The sequence below is a fragment of the Lutra lutra genome, chromosome 13, assembly GCF_902655055.1.
Source record: "Lutra lutra chromosome 13, mLutLut1.2, whole genome shotgun sequence".
Lineage (NCBI taxonomy): Eukaryota > Metazoa > Chordata > Mammalia > Carnivora > Mustelidae > Lutra > Lutra lutra.
The window spans coordinates 68206994-68227937 of NC_062290.1; the positions used below are offsets into that span (position 1 = coordinate 68206994).

The window sequence follows — 20944 nt, forward strand, 5'->3', positions numbered from 1 at the left end:
TTTGTCTATATTAGAAATGGATGCCCGTCATCCAGAAAAACTGACTCACCCCCTCTGGAATTATAATTTTCAAAAGTCTACTCCCTGCTGAATGCATCACCAAAAGGTCTTCGCACAAGGCACAACTAATTCCCTAGTCCTAATAATGTAAGTAATATGGCATTAATGTTTGCAATGATGTAATTATTAACAAGAATGTTAACAGTAACACAATGTAGATAATGCAAATTAATGAAATCAATTAACTATTTTTAATGTAAGCATTAGACGCTGGAAGGAAAATTATTTTGGTAGAGTGGTATATAAGAGGCTTAAATCCTCTTGCATAAAGGTCAACATATTTTGACTATAACTGAAAAAAATCAAGAAATAGCAGAATACACCTATTATTTAAAAATATACTAACAGGCATGAGAAGAAACAGCTTGAAATGCTGAAGATGTTATCTTGGTCACCGATAACCAGAGACAGGGACTACTGACTAACTAGATCAGAAGTCGGCTGTTTTGCTTTTAAAGTTTACAGAATTATCTAGTTTTTAACAGTGTATGTTTAACTTTGACTTTTTCACGTCTGGTTCGGCACCCTCATTCTGAGCTCCTGAGAAATACAACGTAAATTATTAGAAGCCTTACGGGGTCATGCTGGGGTGACGATTAGGAAAAGAGGATGAGGTGAAGTGAAGCCTCTCTGGTCTTTACGTAAATCACCCCGACTAAAGATGAACCACGGCAAAGAGCTCCACGATTTTAAATGCACAGCGTTACGGGCGCACGCATCATACGCCCTCCTCAAAGGGCAAGCACTCGCAGTCTGCAAACGAACTCTTAAGAACTGTTGCTCGGCTGCGCGTGGAGACATGGTGATGGACTCAGAAAGGTGGAACAGAAACGGTCTCCGCCTTCACACAATCCTAACGCGCCCTCTGACGCTGGGGTAAGAGAGTCTGAGGAAACAAGCCAAGGACCAAAGGGCACGTGCCTTCCGAACGCGCCCGGCGCTGGGCCACGGAGCACGCGAGCCTTCCCGGCGGTGCCCGAGCCTCCCGCACCAGAGGCGGAGCTGAAGCCGCCGAGTCCCGCCCCCGCCTGCGTCCGCCAGTAATCTAGTCGCTGCTCTTTTCCAGGCGGTTAAGTCTTAACAGGAAGAATCTAAGAAAGAGTACCGGCTGGCTGTCCTTCCCAGCGCCCGAAGCCCCGCCATGCTCGTCCTCCGAAGCGGCCTGACTAGGGCTCTGGCTGCGCGGACGCTCGCGCCTCAGGTACCCGCCGCCCGGACGGCCAAGCCGTTCCCTGGGGGAGGGGAGCGGGCGTTAGCGGGGAGCTCGCGGCCACGCGCATGCGTTGCCCAATTTTGCTCGCCCAGGCTTGCGAGAGCCGCGCATGCGGTCATCCGGTTCGTCGGTGCAGATAGCGGGCGTGGAACCGCCGCGGAAGTTCTAGTGGCTGCCCCAGATCCCGCAGGTGGGGCATCCCAGGACGCGCGGGAGGAAGCAGTGCGCAGTTCGGGGATGGTCCGGTGGCCAGTGTCGTCTCCCGGCCAATTCGCGACCAACCGCGAACAGGATTTTTCTGGCCTAGGTGCCAGGAAGCCCTGAGGACACCCCTGAAGCTCAGGCTGCTGCGTTTGCCACGTTGGGGCCAGTGCCTGGTGCTTTGCTTGCTGGTCGAAACTTCCCTACTGATTTTGTCGTTTGTCGTTTGACAAGCCACCGCCCCCTCTAGACAGAAGGTAGAAGAGAGCTAGGCCAACCTTACCGCGGGCAAAAGAACCGCCCCGCCCCCGTCGCAGTTAAACGAAATGTACATAACTTCCGAGCGTTTGGCAGAGAACCTTGAAGAGGAGGGCCAAGGTGCGGGTGGTGGAACATCCTGCCCATTGCCTTTTGCTGGGGGTGTCTTAGCCAGATGGGGCCAGGAACCTCATAGCAAACATGATGATGACCTCACTTAACCTTAGATGAGAAACGTACGTAATAGATTTTTGTGATTCAGCCTTAACTGTCGGGACTTAGCCTATTCTGCACATCTGCAGGGTTTTTGTTTTTTTTTTCCCCCCTCTGACACTTAGGCTTGTACTTTTCTCGAAGGGTACAAGTCGAAGGGGATGAACCTATTCTAGAGACAGACGGTCTGCTGAAGACTGAGGAACCAACGATGACCAAGATTAGCAATCCAGTCTTTAATGTTTCCTGATTCTCACTCTACTGGGGCAGGGCTGAGTTATTCCGGAAAACTTTATTCTGAACTTTGACTTTATTAAATGTCAGCCAGTGGTTCTCATAAGTGAATTGGAAGTGAGTGCTGTGGAAAATGAGCCTTTCTTTGGAGATTAGGGGGCCTGAAGCACTCGTTTCCTTCCTTAGCATACGGGTCCTGGATTGTGGCTGCACAGTTCCCCTCAACAAAGATCAATGTACCCCTTCCCACACACATACACATCTCATTGCTTCATTGCTGTTAACCTCTCCCTAAGCTTTCCTATTGTACTCTTCTGCAGAAGATAATAAAAAATGTGCACCTGTGGTCACTTATTTTGTTCTCCAAATACAAGGTCCATAAAAAAAAACAATTTAAAAGCAGTTGTTTCAAGTACCCCTTTGGCCTAGTTTTGATACATTTATATTTTATAATATTTTTAAGCTATAAATATTAAGCAGTTTTCATTTGCATAGCATTGTTATTAGATTAGTAAAACGGTACAAAAAAGAATGTCTGCCAAACCTAGCGGCAGCTGCCATTATTTTTGATGGCAAATGTCAATCAGACAATAAGAATATATATTCATCATAGACATGAATGGGATGAACTCAAAATAGCTTATTATAATTCAGCCTTATACACAAGTAAAATACCATTGTGCTTTGTAAAACATACAGATAGATCACATATATACATATATGTCAGAGCAAGAAGCCTACTGCTTTTGATTGTTTACCAGGTAGCGTAAGCCCAAAATTCATCCATAGCTTTATAGGTATGAAAACTATTATAATAGATTATGCTGATGTAATCAGCTTTAGGAAATGTGCACATGCTAACCAAACTTATGTAAGATGGATTCGTAAATTAGAATACCATATGAGTGTGTCTGTGTTTATATACATATATCTGTGTGTATATACACACATATAAACACAAAGAGGATAATTTCTGGCAAAGCATTTCCCGCTGAAAGTCCAGTTCACTCAGAGAACCAAATCAAATTTACATAGTGAATATAGGACTATTAGAAAAGGAACTAATGGTTCTTAAAAAGTATTTCCATTAACATGATATAGCTGGGTGGGTTAAATGCCTTTCTTTAGACTGCATCTATAATGAAAAACATGACTCAGGAGTACCTGGGTGGTTCAGGAGGGTAAAGTGTCCAACTCTTGGCTTCAACTCAGGTCAGGTCGTGATCTCAGGGTCCTGAGACCCAGTTAAGGGAGCTTCCTCCCTCAGCAGAGTCTGCTTATCCCTCTCCCTCTGCTCCTCCCCACCCCCACCCACATCCCCCACCCCTCTCATATGAACTCTGTCTGTCTCAAATAAATGGATAAATAAAATCTCTCTTAAAATTAAAAAAAAAAAAAGGGCGCCTGGGTGGCTCAGTGGGTTAAGCCACTGCCTTCGGCTCAGGTCATGATCTCAGGGTCCTGGGATCGAGTCCCACATCGGGCTCTCTGCTCAGCAGGAAGCCTGCTTCCCTCTCTCTCTCTCTCTGCCTGCCTCTCTGTCTACTTGTGATCTCTCTCTGTCAAATAAATAAAATCTTTAAAATAAAAAAAAAATTAAAAAAAAATGAATCAGACAATTGTGACTCGACTTTTTTGCCTTTACTAGCTTTACGCATTCTGTATTACAATGCAATTGGATAGGCCACAGTTTACTGTTACATTAGTTAAATTCCTACTAAATTCCTATCCTATTTTTTTTAAGATTTTATTTATGTATTTGACAGACAGAGATCACAAGTAGGCAGAGAGGCAGGCAGAGATGGGGGAGGAAGCAGGCTCCCTGCTGAGCAGATAGACTGACGCAGGGCTGGATCCCAGGACTCTGGGATCCTGACCTGAGCGGAAGGCAGAGGCTTTAACCCACTGAGCCACCCAGGCGCTCTGCCCCCGCCCTCCGCCGCCCCGCCTTTTTTTTTTTTTTTTTAAAGAGAGAGCACAGTGGGAGAGGCAGAGGGAGAGTGAGAACCTTAAGCAGGCTCCAGGCTCAGCTCAGAGCTGGAGGTAGGGATCTCACAACCCTTAAATCATGATTTCAGTGGCAATCAAGAATACGGCACTCGGGGCACCTGGGTTTGGTTGTGGCATAGTGTTATAACTGGACCTTCCCAAAATACTTAAATTTGCCTTATCTTTCTTCAGGTGTGCTCATCCTTTGCTACAGGCCCCAGACAATACGATGGAACAGTCTATGAATTTCGTACCTATTATCTTAAGCCCTCAAAGATGAATGAGTTCCTGGAAAATACTAAGAAAAACATTCATCTTCGGACAGCTCACTCTGAATTGGTTGGATACTGGAGTGTAGAATTTGGAGGCAGAATGAATAAAGTGTTTCATATATGGAAGTATGGTATGAGTCATCAGCTTAAGTATTCAGTACCGATTCTCATTCCGTTAGATGTTACCCATAACTTAGCTACTTAGTTCTTGAATCTATATTGCTATAAATACATACAGGTGAAGTAAAACTTTTAAATAGCAATACCAAAAAATAAATTCAGTGATTGTGCCTCCCAGTGGTATACCTATAGTAACCCATTGCTGGAACCTTTCATTGCCATATGAGAATGTGAAAGTAAGAAAATGGCATCTCAGATTTCAAGTCATAAAATTATGAACCACACTTTAATTCTTAAGAAAAGTTAAGAATAGATGATTGTAAAGATGGTTTATAAAAATTTTTTTTTTAAGATTTTTTTATTTATTTATTTTGACAGAGAGATCACAAGTAGGCAGAGAGGCAGGCAGAGAGAGAGGAAGGGAAGCAGGCTCCCTGCTGTGCAGACAGCCCAATGCGGGGCTCGATCCCAGGACCCTGGGATCATGACCTGAGCCGAAGGCAGCGGCTTAACCCACTGAGCCACCCAGGCGCCCCGGTTTATGAAAAATTTAAAGCAATGATTTCAAGAACCCAGGTGGGTTAAGATAATTAAGAGGAAAGTAGAATTTTTTTTTAATTGAAGTTATAACTGGATATCAGTGTTTTAACAAATCATTCAAATGTCGGGGGCTCTAGTGAAACAGAATAGGAGATGATACTAAACTTTGAAGCCCTCAACCTTCTGTAAGATATAATAAATCTGTTAGGTTTTGGAACAGTTTTATTTCTATACACAGTTTTATTTCTCTTCACTGTCATTTTACTAGTTTAGGGAAGTAAAAGAAAAGGAATTAGAGTTCTTCTCATATTGAAGCTGATCCACCCCTGGTTTAGTAGAGGCAGGAGTATGGTTGAAGGAATCCCCAGAATATATGTTACTCCATTGTCTAATCTTTCTGAAGTCCACAGTAGTACATCATAATATCCAAAAAACTTTTGATAATTTCATTTAGTATTTGGTCATCAGTGTCCAAAGTTAATAGTCATAAAATACCTTAATGTGAAAAGTGCTCATTCTATACTTAGTTTGTCCATAGTTTAGAGGTTTTTCCCCAATTGTAGTAAAACAAACCCCATTAAAACACAATTTATGGGGCGCCTGGGTGGCTCAGTGGGTTAAGCCGCTGCCTTCGGCTCAGGTCATGATCCCAGGTCCTGGGTTTGAGCCCCACATTGGGCTTTCTGCTCAGCAGGGAGCCTGCTTCCTCCTCTCTCTCTGCCTGCCTCTCTGCTTACTTGTGATTTCTCTCTGTCAAATAAATAAATAAAATCTTAAAAAAAAAAAAAAAAAACACAATTTATGCTTGAATGCACCACCAGTTGAATTGTATCCCAGTTAAAAACAAAAAACAAAAACAAAAACAAAAAAAATCTGCTAGTGCAATCCTGATAAAACTTACTTAAGCTCTAAGATAGATATTATTCTTTATCCTCAGCATGAACCATAGAAAACTATTTTACCATTAGTTTTATGAAGCCCTTATAGTTCAATGTAGTACTGGGCCCATATGTTAGCAAAAATACGTACTTGTTTGGGAAACAAAAAGAAGAGAAATAGTACTAAGTAAAAAGAGGGGATGACAGAGAATCAGCCCTATTCCTTTGGAAACTGTTAGATCAAAGCAATAACTGTCAAAGTGCATCTTAATTTCATTTACCTTAAATGTAATTCAAGGTATTTCTTGACCTGATCACCATCACCACCACCACCACAGAAAAACACTCTAAACTGCTGCTATAATTTAAATGCCTCAGTTAATAAGACTAGTTAATGTATACCGAGTTCTAACGAGGCTCCCAACACTGTTGTAAGCTCCTCTTGTGTACTAATTCATTTAATCTAAACAGTCCTAGAGGGAGATACTATATCATTATCCCCATTTTACAGAGTAAGAAATAGGCACAGAAAGATTTCATAACTTAACCTAAGTCACACAACTGCCTACTAAGTGGTAGAGCCTGTAGAGCCCACGGTATGACATTATCATTAGTTGTTTACATTTCTACTGCCCTTTCAGGCCATGAGAAACTTGGGGACAGATGTCACATCTGTATGTTCTCTCCAGTGATACAATACAGTGTACTTCTGTGTCCTAATGAACACTTGGTGAATTGAATGAAACCCAGAAAAAGTACAGGTGATTTTAAATTAATAATTTTTGGTTTTCTTACTCCTTCTTTTCCCATAGATAATTTTGCTCATCGGACTCAAGTTCGGAAAGCATTGGCCAAAGATAAGGAATGGCAAGAGCAATACCTCATTCCCAATTTGGCTCTTATTGATAAACAAGAGAGTGAGATTACTTATCTGGTGCCATGGTGCAAACTAGAAAAGCCTCCAAAAAAAGGTAAGTCCTCCCCTCTTAATCACTTTGAATTCTGACAGAGAAAACACTGAAGATTTTAAGCTATAAAAACTCAAGTTCTACGAGAAAAGTTAATCTTTGTTTAATATAGGAACGTATGTTGTTCAGATAAAAATAAATTGGTGCTCTTAGCTTACCTTTTTTAAAAAATGACCATTAAATAATGAAGTGTTTTTCCATATTGGTATCTTATTGATTCTTAAAGCTAGCTATATGATAGAAAAAGTTGACATGGTCAGTAAAGGTTGAGAAGTTGGGCCTTGGGAGCAGAGAACACATCTGTGGGTAGGTGAGGAATAGTATGTGATACTCTGTCATAATTTTAAAATAATATAAACTTGTAAATATAAAAGTATTTTTCCATAAATGACAACTAATCTTAAATCTTAAGTATATATTTGCTTATTAAATTGACTAGGGGAATGAATTAACTGGAACTACCAAGCTATATTACTCTAGTCTAACTCTCGTGTCTTCCTCTTTCTTACTTCTCAGTTTGAAAGTAATTCCTAAAGATTTGTCTTCTTGCTGATTTCACTTCTTGCTGACTTAAAGAAATGATTACCTCAATCCAGTTTTAAACAAAGGTCAGATTAGCAAAAGAATAAACTAATTTAAGCGTTGTTTTATTTCCCCCATTATTCCCAACTTTGTAGTGCATTTTAGATTATAAGAGATTTGAAAATCTTATTTGGAAATTTATCCCCCTAGCTTCCCCTCAGCTTTCAGCACTAACTAAATGAATTAGTTGGCTTCTCAAAAAGTATCAAATCTTAGTTCTTTTCCTCTGTGTTATTCCTGATTCTTCAGTAACTTGTGTATGTTTTTCTTGTATTTTCTAAATCTGCTTGTCCCCTGGTTTCCTTCTCTTCACCTGGTCTGTCCTTCTATCCAGAAGGTAAAATGCTTTTCAAGTATTTACCCAGATATTTAGGAATAATAAAACCCATCTTCTTTAGAGTTATTTTTTTCCTCAGAACTCAGAGACAGGGATGTCTGGGTGGTTCAGTGGGTTAAAGCCTCTGTCTTCAGCTCAGGTCATGGTCCCAGGGTCCTGGGATCGAGCCCCACAGGGTCCTGGGATCAAGCCCCGCATCGGGTTCTCTGCTCAACAGGGAACCTGCTTTCCCCACCCCTCTCTCTCTGCCTGCCTCTCTGCCTGCTTGTGATCTCTGTCTGTCAAATAAGTAAATAAAATCTTTAAAAAAAACAAACTCGGAGACAGTCACTTCACGTATATTATTTGCTTGCTGTTCCTGTTGGAAATGGAATCTTACAGAGGAAATTATATAGAAAGATAAGTTAGTAGAAACTGGTAAGAAGAATGGAACTATAAGAGGCTAGAAATACTTCCTTATTCATTTTTTTATAAAACTACAGACTCAGGCAACTAAAAAATACTACTACATTATAAATTCTTACTAACTTTTGACAAATTTTATAGATTAAAAATAGCTTAGGATAATACCCGAACTATAGATTCCAACCATTCTTGTTGGTTATGTATGATAAGTTTAATGACTGACCCTTAAACTAGGACAAGGACTTTCTAAACATAAAAGCAAAGAAGAACAATGCAGATTATTAATAAATATGCCTATAGGTATGCAGTATGATCCTCAAAATCTATAGATGTAGTTCGCCTTCCATTGGAACCAAACTGAACATGATTAGAAATTGCTTGTATGTGTTCTATAAAATAATTATTTTTCTCCCTGTTCTAGGAATCTATGAACTAGCTACTTTCCAGATGAAACCTGGTGGGCCAGCTCTGTGGGGTGACCCATTTAAAAGGGCAGTTCATGCTCACATCAATCGAGGCTACACAAAACTAGTTGGAGTGTTCCATGCAGAATATGGAGTGCTCAACAGAGGTACAGTTGTCCATTTCTTCTTATGAAATTGCAAAATACATGAGTGATCCACATTAAGTTCCTTTGGTCAGTTTTTCTCTGTTCTCATTATGGAGTATATTTTGCTTTTTTTTGCCCAAGTTTTAGTTTTGTAATTTTAAGGGTTGAGCATACCTGTTTTGCATCTTTTTTTTTTTAAGATTTTATTTATTTATTTGACAGACAGAGATTACAAGTAGGCAGAGAGGCAGGCAGAGAGAAAGGAGGAAGCAGGCTCCCCATGGAGCAGAGAGCCCAATGTGGGGCTTGATCCCAGGACCCTGGGATCATGACCTGAGCCAAAGGTAGAGGCTTTAAACCACTGAGCCACCAAGGCGCCCTGTTTTACATCTTATTTAGAATGTTTTTCACCTTATAAATTTTTTTTTTTAAATACTGTTCTTTTCCCTGATATATCAAAATGATAGAATTTTAAATACTGGAAGGAACCTGAAAGGTTCACCTATTTCTTTTATCACTTTATTTTCCTCTGAATGTATTTTTAATGATTTTTTTTCCTTTTTTCCCCAGTTTTATTGAGATATAACTGACATATAAGTTTAGGGTATGCAACATAATGATTTAATATATTTATATGTTGTGAAGTGATCACCACAATAAGTTAACATCCATCACGTCAGAGTTACAAATTGTTTCTCTTTATGATGAGAACGTTTAAGATCTACTCTTTCAGCTTTCACATATACAGTATAGAATAGGTGCCTAGGTGGCTCAGTTGGTTAAGTGACTGCCTTTGGCTCAGGTCGTGATCCTGGAGTCCTAGGATCAAGTCCCACATCAGGCTCCCTGCTCGGCAGGGAGTCTGCTTCTCCCGCTGACCTCTCTCGTCTCATGCTCTCTCTCTCTCATTCTCTCTCTCTCTCCCAAATAAATAAAACCTTTTAAAAATACATATATATATACACACAATATAGAATTGTTAACTGTAGTCATCATGTTGTATATTACATCTCTAAAACTTACTTATCTTGTAACTAGAAAGTTGTGCTTCTTGTAACGTTTTTTTTAAAAAACTGGGTGCCTAGGTGGCTCAGTGGGTTAAGCCTCTGCCTTCAGCTCAGGTCATGATCCCAGGGTCTTGGGATCGAGCCCCGCATCAGACTCTCCACTCAGCGGGGATCCTGCTTTCCCATCTCTCTCTGCCTGTCTCTATGCCTACTTATGAGCACTCTCTGTCAAATAAATAAATAAAATCTTTTTAAAAAATTTATTTCTAGAGAGAGAGAGCACACATGCACATGAGAGAGAGCAGTGGGGGGGTGCAGAGGGAGAGAGGGTCATAAGCAGACTCCACACTGAGTGTGGCACCCAATGAAGGACTCAATCTCAAGACCCTGATATCATGACCTGAGCCAAAACTGAGAGTCAGACATTTAATTGCACCACTCAGATGCTCCTGTGATTTTTTTTATAAATAGCATTACTTTGGGTAGAAAGATTGTTTATGGGTGAAAAAGCAACATGTAGTTATTATAAATATTGAAAACATGGACAAGCCCAAAGAAAAAAAATTATCCATATTCCACCATTAGGTATATATAACATATATATATATATATATATATATATATATATATATATATATGATATAAGCATATGGTTTACTAATTTAATATCTATTTGAGATTTTTTTTTTCACTTTATATATATTTTTTTAAAGATTTTATTTATTTGACAGAGTGAGAGAGATCACAAGTAGGCAGAGAGTCAGGCAGAGAGAGAGGGGAAGCAGGCTCCCCACTGAGCAGACAGCCCGATGCAGGGCTCGATCCCAGGACCCTGAGATCATGACCCAAGCCAAAAGCAGAGGCTTAACCCACTGAGCCACCCAGATGCCCCTAAGATATTTAATTTTTTTAAACTTGAAAGATATTCCAATCAGAATTTCAGAGAGTTTTCTTGTGGCAAACTCTGAAAAATGTTTGTAAAGTTTACCTGAGAGGAAAAATGACTAAGAATAGCTAATAAATATTTGAAAGACTTATAATATCCGGTTGCCTCTTCATCTTCTCCACTTTATGTCCAACAGGCATCTCAAAAGCTAACATATCCACAACTGAGCTCATAAAGTCAACTTCCAATACATATGTTATAGATGTATATTCAACCTGGAAAATATATGAAGAGGACAAAAAAATATTAGATGCCTGTCTCATACCATATGCTAAAATAAAATCAAGATGCATTATGGATTTCAATTAAAAAATTGAATTCATACAATTACTAAAAAAATACAGTGAATTTATTTAATAATGTGTATGGAAACAGTATTTCTAAGCAAAAAAAGCATATGAAGAAACTATGAAGGGAAAAAAGAATAATTTTGTTATAAAAGAATGATTTTATGGGGCGCCTGGGTGGCTCAGTGGGTTAAGCCGCTGCCTTCGACTCAGGTCATGATCTCAGGGTCCTGGGATCGAGTCCCGCATTGGGCTCTCTGCTCAGCGGGGAGCCTGCTTCCCTCTCTCTCTCTCTCTGCCTGCCTCTCTGCCTATTTGTGATCTCTGTCTGTCAAATAAATGAATAAAATCTTTAAAAAAAAAAAGATCATCATCAAAACAAATCTAAACCACAATGAGATATCACCTCAAATCTGTTAGAATGACTAAAATAAAAACACAAGAAACAGCAAGTGTTGGCAAGGATGTGGAGAAAAAAGGAACCCTCATGTGCTGTTGGTCGGAATGCATGCTGGTGCAGCCACTGTGGAAAACAGTATGGAGGTTCCACAAAAAATTAAAAATAGAATTAACATAGGATCCAGTAATTCCACTACTGGATAGTTACACATATAATATGAAAACATGAATTTGAAAAAATACATGCACCCAGGTGTTTACTGCAGCATTAATTACAGTAGTCAAGATATGGAAGCAACCCTAGTTCCACTGATAGATGAATGGATAAAGAAGTTGTGATATCTATCTATCTATCTATCTAACCATTCATCCATCCATTTATCTATCTAATGGAATATTGATGAACCATAAAAAGAATGAAATCTTGCCATCTGCAACACAGGGATGGATATAATGCTAATGGATATAATGCTAAATGAAATAAGTCAATCTGGGAAAGAAATACCATTATGATTTCACTTATAATGTAATTTAAGAAACCAAACAGAAAAAAAGAGAACAAAAAAACCCCCGACTCTTAAATATAGAGAACTGTTGTTGCTAGAGGGGAGGTGGTGGAAGAGTGGGTAAAATAGGTGAAGGGAATTAAGAGTACACTTATCATGATGAGTACTGAGTAATGTATAGAATTATTGAAATACCATATTGTACACCTGAAACTAATATAACACTGTTTGTTACTTACACTGAAATTAAAAAAATAAATGAAAAATTAAAAATTAAAAAATGTCAAATACAAACAGATAAGCCTTTTTATTTATATTGTCAATTTTTTTGAGGGAAGAGAAAGCAGATATGAACCCTACAAGTTTAACTCATTTTTCTCTAACCTGTCTAATACTATATCTATATAATATATCCTTATTAGGTAAATACTGACATCTCATTATTGTTTTAATCTGAATCTTCTTTAATATATTTTTAGTAGTCATTTGTAGAAATATGTATGTATGTATATATTAATTTTTTCCTTTTTTATTTTATTTAGATATTTTGAGAGGTACAAAGTTTGAGCTTTATATAATAAAATCCTTTTTTTTTAAGATTTTATTTATTTATTTGACAGACAGAGATCACAAGTAGGCAGAGAGGCAGGCTCAGCCAGTTAAGTGGCTACCTTCGGCTCATGTGATCCCAGGGTTCTGGGATCAAGCCAAATATAGGGTTCCCTACTCTGGGGAACCTGTATCTGCCTCTGCCCCCTGCTTATTCTCTCTCTCTCTTGCTCTCTCTCTCTCTCTCTCTGTCTTAAATAAATAAATAAAATCTTTTTTAAAAAGTAGATTAAAGACCTAAATGTGAGACCTAAAACCATAACTCCTAGAAGAGAACATAGGCAGTAATTTCTCTGACATTAGCTATAGCAACATCTTTCTTGATATGACTCCTAAGGCAAGGGAAACAGCAGAAATAAACTATTGGGGCTACATCAAAATAAAAAGCTTCTGGGGTGCCTGAGTGGCTCAGTTGGTTAAGTGTCTGCCTTTGGCTCAAGTCATGATCCTAGAGTCCTGAGATCAAGACCCATGTCAGGCTCCTGCTTCTCCCTCTCCTTCTGCCTCTCCCCTGGTTTATGTGCACTCTCTCTTATTCTCAAATAAAATCTTTTAAAAATTAAAAAAAAAAAAGCTTCTGTACAGCAGAAGAAACCATCATCAATACTAAAAGACAACTTACTGAGAGAAGATACTTGTAAATGATAGATCTGATAGGGAGTTAAACACCCAAAATATATAAAGAACCTAAACAACTTAACACCCAAAAAACAAATAATCCAATTAAAAAATGGGCAGAAGACATGAGCAGACATTTCTCCAAACAAGGCATACAGATGGCCAACAGACACATTAAAAGATCATCATCGGGCGCCTGGGTGGCTCAGTGGGTTAAGCCGCTGCCTTCGGCCTCTGGTCTTTAATCCATTTTGAGTTTATTTTTGTGTATAGTGAAAAAAAGTGGTCCAGTTTCATTCTTTTGCATGTAGCTGGCCCATTTTCCCAGCACCATTAACTGAAGAGACTTTTTCTTTTGCTTCCTTTGCTGAAAATTGACCATATAGTTATCAGTTTATTTCCAGGCTCTCTATTCTGTTCCATTGATCTATGGATCTATGCATCTGTTTTTATGCTGGTACCTACTACAGATTTGTAGTGTATCTTGAAATTTGGGATTATGATGCATCCAGTTTTTTTGTTCTTTTTCAAGATCACTTTGGCTATTCGGGGTCTTTTATGCTTCCATATAAATTTTAGGATTATTTATTCCAGTTCTGTGAAAAATGCTGTGGGTATTTTGATGGGTTGAATTAAATCTGTAGACTGCTTTGGGCAATATGGACATTTTAACAATATTGGTTCTCCCAATCCATGAGCATGGAACATCTTTCCATTTGTGTCATCATCAATTTCTTTCATCAGTGTTTCATAGTTTTCAGAATACAGGTCTTTCACCTTCTTGGTTAAGTTTATTCCTAGGTATTTATTTTTGATGCAATTATAAATGGGATTGTTTTCTTAATTTCTCTTTCTGCTCCTTCATTATTTGTATATAGAAGTGCAATAGATTTCTGTATGTTGATTTTGTATACTACAGCTTTACTGAATTCATTTACCAGTTCTAGTAATATTTGGTGGAGTCTTTAGGGTTTTCTATATATAGTATTATGCCATCTGCAAATAGTGAGTTTTGCTTCTTCTTTACCAATTTAGACACCTTTAGGGGCGCCTGGGTGGCTCGGTCATTAAGCCTCTGCCTTTGGCTCAGGTCATGATCCCAGGGCCCTGGGATCGAGCCCCGCATCGGGCTGCCTCCTCAGTGGGAAGCCTGCTTCTCTCTCTCTCACTACCCAGCTTGTATTCTGTCTCTCGCTGCCTCTCTCTCTCAGTCAAATAAAATTTAAAAAAAAAAGATACCTTTAATTTATTTCTGTTGTCTGACTGCTGTGGCTAGGATTTCCAATACCATGTTGAATAAAAATTGTTGAGAGTAGACATTCTTACCTTGTTCTTGAATGCAAAGGAAAAGCTCTGTTTTTCATCAAGTATGATGTATGATGTTAGCATAGCGTTTTTCTCATACGGCATTTATTATATTGATATGTTCCCTCTAAACCCACTTTGTTGAGGGTTTTTTATCATGAGTGGATGTTATACTTTGTCAAATGCTTTTTCTACATATACTGAAATGATCATATGGTTTTTATCCTCTTATTGATGTGATGTATCATGTTGATCGCTTTGCAAATATTGAACTACCCTTGCATCTTGGGAATAAATCCCACTTGATTATGGTGAATGATTTTTTTAATGTATTGTTGGATTCAGTTTGCTCATATTTTGTTGTAGATTTTTGCATCTAAGTTCATCAGAGATACTGGCCTGTAGGTCTCTTTTTTGTAATGTCTTCATCTAGTTTTGTTGTCAGGGTAATGCTGGCTTCATAGAATGAATTTGGAGGCTTCCCTTCCTCTTCTTTGTTTTTGAATAGTATGAGAAGAATAGGTATTAACTCTTCTTTAAATGTTTGGCAGAATTCACCTGTGAAGCCATCTGGTTCTGGACTTTTGGGGAGTTTTTTGATCAGTGTTTGAATTACATCATTTACACAGTCTATTTAAATTTTCTGTTTCTTCCTGATTCACTTTTAGGAAGTTTTATGTTTCTAGGAATTTATCCATTTCTTCTAGGTTGTCCAATTTGTTGGCATATAATTTTTCATAATATTCTCTAATTCTTTGTATTTCTGTGATGCTGGTTGTTATTTCTCCTCTTTCATTCCTGATTTTATTTAATCCTCGTTCTCTATTTCTGAACAGTCTGAGTAAAGGTTTATCAATTTTGTTGATCTTTTCAAAGAACTAGTCCTGGTTCATTGATATGTTCCATTTTTTTTGTTTGTTTCTATTTCTTTGCTCTTTTATTTCCTTCTACTGGTTTTGGTTTTGTTTGTTCCTTTTCTTCTAGCTTCTTTCAGGGTAAGGTTCAGGTGTTTGATATTTTTCTTGCTTCTTGAGGTAGATCTGTATTACTAAAACCTTCCCTCCTGGAACAGCTTTTGCTCCATCCCAAAGATGTTGGACCCTTGTGTTTTCATTTTCATTCGTCTCCGGTATTTTTTGATTTCCACTTTGATTTCGTGGTGACCCATTCATTGTTTATGAGCATGTTATTTAACCTCAATGTATTTGTGGTCTTTCCAGAATTTTTCCTTGTGATTTCTAGTTTCATAGCATTGTAGTTGGGAAAGATATATGGTATAACTTCAGTCTTTTTTAATTTGTTGAGACTTTTTTGTGGCCTAACATGTGATGTATTCGGGAGAATGTTTCATGTGCACTTAAAAGAATGTGTATTCCACTGTTTTAGGATGCGGATATTCTAAATATACCTTTAGATTCATCTGATCTAATGTGTCATTCAAAGCCACTGTTTCCATGTTGATTTTCTGTTTGGATGATCTATCCATTGATGTAAGTGGGGTGTAAAAGTCCTCTATTATTTTTGTATTACTATTGATTACTTCCTTTATGTTTGTTAATAGCTGCTTCATGCATTTGGATGCTCCCATGATAGGTACGGATTTACAATTGTTACATATTCTTTTCGGATTGTTCCCTTTGTGAGTATGTAGTGTTCTTCTTTATGTCTCATTACATTGTTTGTTTCCAATTCTATTTGTTGCTATCCCAGCTTTCTTTTCATTTGTATGATAAATGTTTTCCCATCCCTTCCCTTTCAGTCTGCTTGTGCTTGTGTCTTTAGGTCTGAACTGAGTCTCTTGTAGGCAGCATATAGATGTCTTGCTTTCTTATCCATTCAGTCACCTAGATTAGAGTATCTAGTCCATTTACATTCGAAGTAATTATTGATAGGTATGTACTTATTGCCATTGTGTAATTTGTTCTGTTTTTTTTTTAATTTATTATTCTCTATTCCTTCTCTCTTCATTTGTGGTTAGGTGGCTTTCTTTAGTGATATACTTGGATTCCTTTCTCTGTATTTTTTGTGTGTCTATTCCAGTTTTTGACTTGTGGTCACCATTAGGTTAAAATACAGCAGTCTATATTAGGTTGATGGTCACTTAAGCTTGAACCCATTTTAAAGCACTAAATCTTTACTCCTCTGCCCTCTATGTTTTAGGTATATGGTGTCATACTTTACATCTCTTTGTGAATCTCTTGACTTGATTTCTATTGATATACTTGATTTTAGTGCTTTGTCTTTAACCTCCATACTGGTTTTATAAGTGATTAATCTTTTATTAACTTAATATTAATTATTAACTTAACTTTTATTAAGTTTATACATACCTCTGGAATTTTTTTCCTCTCCTCCTTTTCTTATTTCTGCTTACAGTCTTCCCTTTCCATTCAAAGAATCCCCTTTAACATTTCTGGTAAGGCTGGTTTGCTGACAGTGAACTCTTCTAAATTTGATTCATCTGAGAAACTCTTTATCTCTCCTTCTATTCTCAATGATAGTCTTGCTGCATAGCGTTTTCTCAGTTGCAGGTTTTTCCCTTTCAGCACTTTGAATATATCATGCCATTTGCTTCTCATCTGCAAAGTTTCTGCTGGAAAATCAGTTGATACAACCTTATGGAATTTCCCTTACATGTAACTGTTTTCTTTGCTGCTTTTGAATTTTTCTCTTTTTCAGTACTTTTGCCATTTTAATTAGTGTTTTGATGTGGACCTCCTGGGATGATTTTGTTGGACATTCTCTGTGCCTCCTGAATCTGAATTTGTTTCCTTCTCCAATTTTCAGCTATTATTTCTTCAAATAAATTTGCTGGCTCTTTTGTCTCTTTTCTCTGGGATCCCTATAATGTGAATGTTATCACACTTGACCGTGTCACTGAGTTCCCTTAACCCTTCTCATTTTTTTAATTAATCTTTTCGCTTTCTCCTGTTCAGCTTGATTGTTTTCCATTATAGTCTTCCAGCTTATTGGTCCCTAATATTATTCCTCTAATATATTATATATTCCCTCTAGTGTATTTTTTAATTTCACTTACAGAGTTCATCTCTCCCTGGCTCTTTTTTATATTTTCTGTCTCTTTTTTGCGGGTCTCACTGAGATATTTTCTCAAGTCCAGTGAGTATATTTATGAGCATAATTTAAATTCTCTATCAGGTATGTAGCTTCTGTTTCATTTTGTTCTCTGGCTGGATTTTGTCCTGTTGATTCATTTGGGACATAGTCTTCTGTGTCTTCATTTTGTCTAACTCTCTGTGTCTGTTTCTATGTGTTAGGCAAGTAATGGCCTTATGAAGAACAGGTTATGTAGTGCTCTGCAGTGCAGTGTCCCCTGTTCACTGGCCCTTCCAGAGTGACTCTTACGTATGTTGCATCACCGTACTATTGTGGCTGAGCCACATTTGCCTTCAGTCCAGTTGCTGCAATGGTGCTTTTTGCCAATTGTGGGCAGGGTTTGGTTCCTGTGTTGTTAAGAGGCCAGTCTGAGGCTGCCTTGGGCAAAAAACCTTAATTTTTTGAATCATCTTTGCCAATATTAAGGAAATATGCATGGATATGTAGGTGTGTTTAGTTATACAAGAAGGAAATTTGAAATGACATAAAATATATAGCCATATTTAAATAATGAGATTAAAGGTTTTTTAACATTTCTAATTTACTATAATGAACACGTATAATTTTTGCAAGGATTAAGTTATTAAAAATATGTGTGCACACACTGTAATCTTGGGGCGCCTGTGTGGCTCAGTCAGTTAGGTGTCCAACTTGTGATTTTTGGCTCAAGTTATGATCTCATGGGTCATGAGATTAAACCCTGAATTGGGCTCTGCACTTAGCAGGGAGTCTGCTTGAGATGCTCTCTCTCCTTCACCTTCTGCCCTTCCCCCATTCATGCACATGTGTGTTCTCTCTAAAATAAATCCTTAAAAAAAAAAAGAAAGAAAATGTGTCTCCACACACACTTTTTAATCTTAATCCATTCTTAGTGTACTAGGAGAATGGTAATATGCTGAGTATAAATCGGTACATCATTTCTGGAGGACAGTGTATATTATATACACTGTATATTTATAAATGTCTATATATATAAGATATACTGTTTGGTTCTCCCAATTGAAATTTTAGGAGTTTATATTAAGAAAATATTCAGATCTAGACTGCCTGGGTTTGAATCCCAGCTTCACCACTTAAAACTTTGTGACCCTGGGTAAGTTACTTAACCTCACTGTGCCTTAGTTTCCTCATCCATAAAATGATACTAATAATCAACCACCTAAAATTATTGTGAAGACTAAATGAGTTAATACATGCAAAATGCTTAAAACCAGGTCTGGCACATAATCAACACCCAAGAGATATTAATAGTAGTCGTCATCAGCTTTGTAATTATTACAGATACGTGTGTAGATGCTGCTCTAATGTTTATGTCAGTATTGTTTACAATAAAGAAACATTTTTATGTAATATGAATATAATCCAGAAAAAATATATGTATCATTTACATCATGTATTTATATAACCACAAACTTTTATGTTTGTGTATAAATATTCATAAAAGTACATGTATATATACACATAAATATGGAGAGAAATACAGCAAATACAAAAGCATTTTTTTTCTAGGTGGTATAGAAATGACTCCTTTTTTCTCTTTTTATCCACATTTTCCTATACAGCTAACATATCTTACTTTGTAATAATTAAAAATTTATAAAATGTTATGCACAAAAATATTCCATATTTCAAAAAAATAATAAAATATTAATCTAATTGGTCAGGGGTTTGGATAAGAAGTTCTTATATCTATAGGGAAGAATTCACATAGCCATTAAAAATTAAGGTTACTGCCATGGGAAATATGCATTGTTGAATCTGTTGGTAAGTGTAATATATAGTATCACCCTAATTTGATTTTACTCATTTGTTTAAAGGAAGTGTGCTAAATGTCAATAGAGGTTCTCTCGAAATGGTTAAAATTATGCTACTTTTAATTTGCTTCTTCATATCATCAAAATTTTCATTAGTACACACAATTTTTATAATCTTCCTTTTTTAAATAAACTAAAATGTATTAGAAAGTCATGAAGCCTCATTCTAGACTTGTGTGTTTAGTGTTATTTACTTTACCTTTCCACCCTTCTGTTTCTTCATCTATAAAACCTGTTTGATTAATTAATTTATAAATTTCTCTCCCAAATCTCTGACCCCCTCTGAAATCTTATTACTAACATATTTAATGTTACCTTTCTGTTATTCACTATTTTGATTTAAAGAACAAGACTTAATATTTCTGATTAATTTTTCTGTATTTCTTACTTGTAGTAACACTATAGTCTTTAGAAGCTATTTTTGGTTTATTTCTGCAGTTCACGTTCTTTGGTGGAATGAGAGTGCAGACAGTCGTGCAGCTGGGCGACATCAGTCTCATGAGGATCCCAGGGTTGTGGCAGCTGGTAAGCTATTTCTCCGTGCATGTATTATTCATACAACAAAATTGATTCAGTTTTTAACTTTATATGCCTTCTTATGGAATTTTTTTTTTCCAGTTCGGGAAAGTGTTAACTTCCTTGAGTCTCAGCAGAATATGCTTCTGATTCCTATGTCATTTTCACCATTGAAATAGTTTTCCATTGAAATACAAAGCATTTCACTAACTTTTATAAGATGTGCCTGCTATGGTGCTTAAATTCTCCCAAGAGATTCTCATTTTTATTTGAAGGAGGTGGTAAGTTAATTTGCTATGTCCTTTGCATTTTTAAAAGCTGGTCTGCCCATTGTCACTACCATGAGGAAATAGTTCTGTTCATTTTCCCTTTGGCATTTTAGTATCTGTCATACATTAAAAATTCTTGTCATTCCTACAAGATCTTGGTTTTTCATTGTTTCAGAGTGTCTCTTGTACTCTGTTTTGACAACCCTCTGCTTTTATAGCATTTCCTTATGTTGAAGTGACTATGTCACATTTCCATGCCTATAATAATATTTTTAAATTATTTATATACATTGGAAACCTTCTCATGTCTATTTTTCTGAAATTTTAAAAGTTTTTGTCCAGTAAAATTTATTTTGTAATACTGAATGGGATTCATAAAAATATTAAACATGTTTATTATGGAAAAGTACAGTATCATCTGTATCATCTCTATTAATTCTGGCTTTTACATTAATAATTACTTATGTGGAAAATAATGTTATTAGATCCTCATATTGAAAACTGTTGAAGACTCATTGGTTTATATGCTGAAATACCTTCATTTACAATTTATTTTTCTATTACTTCACTTTGGATTACTATTTAACAGAGATACCTGGAACAATCTATCTGTGATAATGAGATATTTATGGTTATGAAAATGTTTGCCCTAATAAAAGCCTTCAAATAAATTCTGAGTCTTTTTTTTTTGTGTTTTATATTTGTATCCTCTTACCTGGAACTATTGTGTTGCT

The 20944-nt window shown here is 37.1% G+C and overlaps 1 protein-coding gene across 2 annotated transcripts; it reads left to right on the forward strand.

Moving 5' to 3' along the window:
• Positions 1-1075: 1075 nt before the first annotated feature.
• On the forward strand, positions 1076-20879 carry NIPSNAP3A (nipsnap homolog 3A). 2 transcript variants are annotated; one of them, XM_047701045.1, is made up of 6 exons: positions 1076-1261; positions 4361-4571; positions 6791-6949; positions 8692-8841; positions 19864-19950; positions 20044-20879. In XM_047701045.1, the coding sequence occupies exons 1-6, from the start codon at positions 1202-1204 to the stop codon at positions 20118-20120; spliced, it is 744 nt and encodes a 247-aa protein (XP_047557001.1). In that variant the 5' UTR covers positions 1076-1201; the 3' UTR covers positions 20121-20879. The 2 variants fall into 2 exon arrangements, with proteins under 2 accessions (XP_047557001.1, XP_047557002.1); XM_047701046.1 differs by lacking the exon at positions 1076-1261 and adding an exon at positions 1328-1463.
• Positions 20880-20944: the final 65 nt, after the last annotated feature.

Bases quoted from the DNA above. Each gene is read 5' to 3' on its own strand.
- NIPSNAP3A (XM_047701045.1), top strand. From the start codon at position 1,202: ATGCTCGTCCTCCGAAGCGGCCTGACTAGGGCTCTGGCTGCGCGGACG. The intron at 8,842-19,863 runs GTACAGTTGTCC...TTATTTCTGCAG, and splicing joins ATATGGAGTGCTCAACAGAG to TTCACGTTCTTTGGTGGAAT. The intron at 19,951-20,043 runs GTAAGCTATTTC...TTTTTTTTCCAG, and splicing joins TCCCAGGGTTGTGGCAGCTG to TTCGGGAAAGTGTTAACTTC.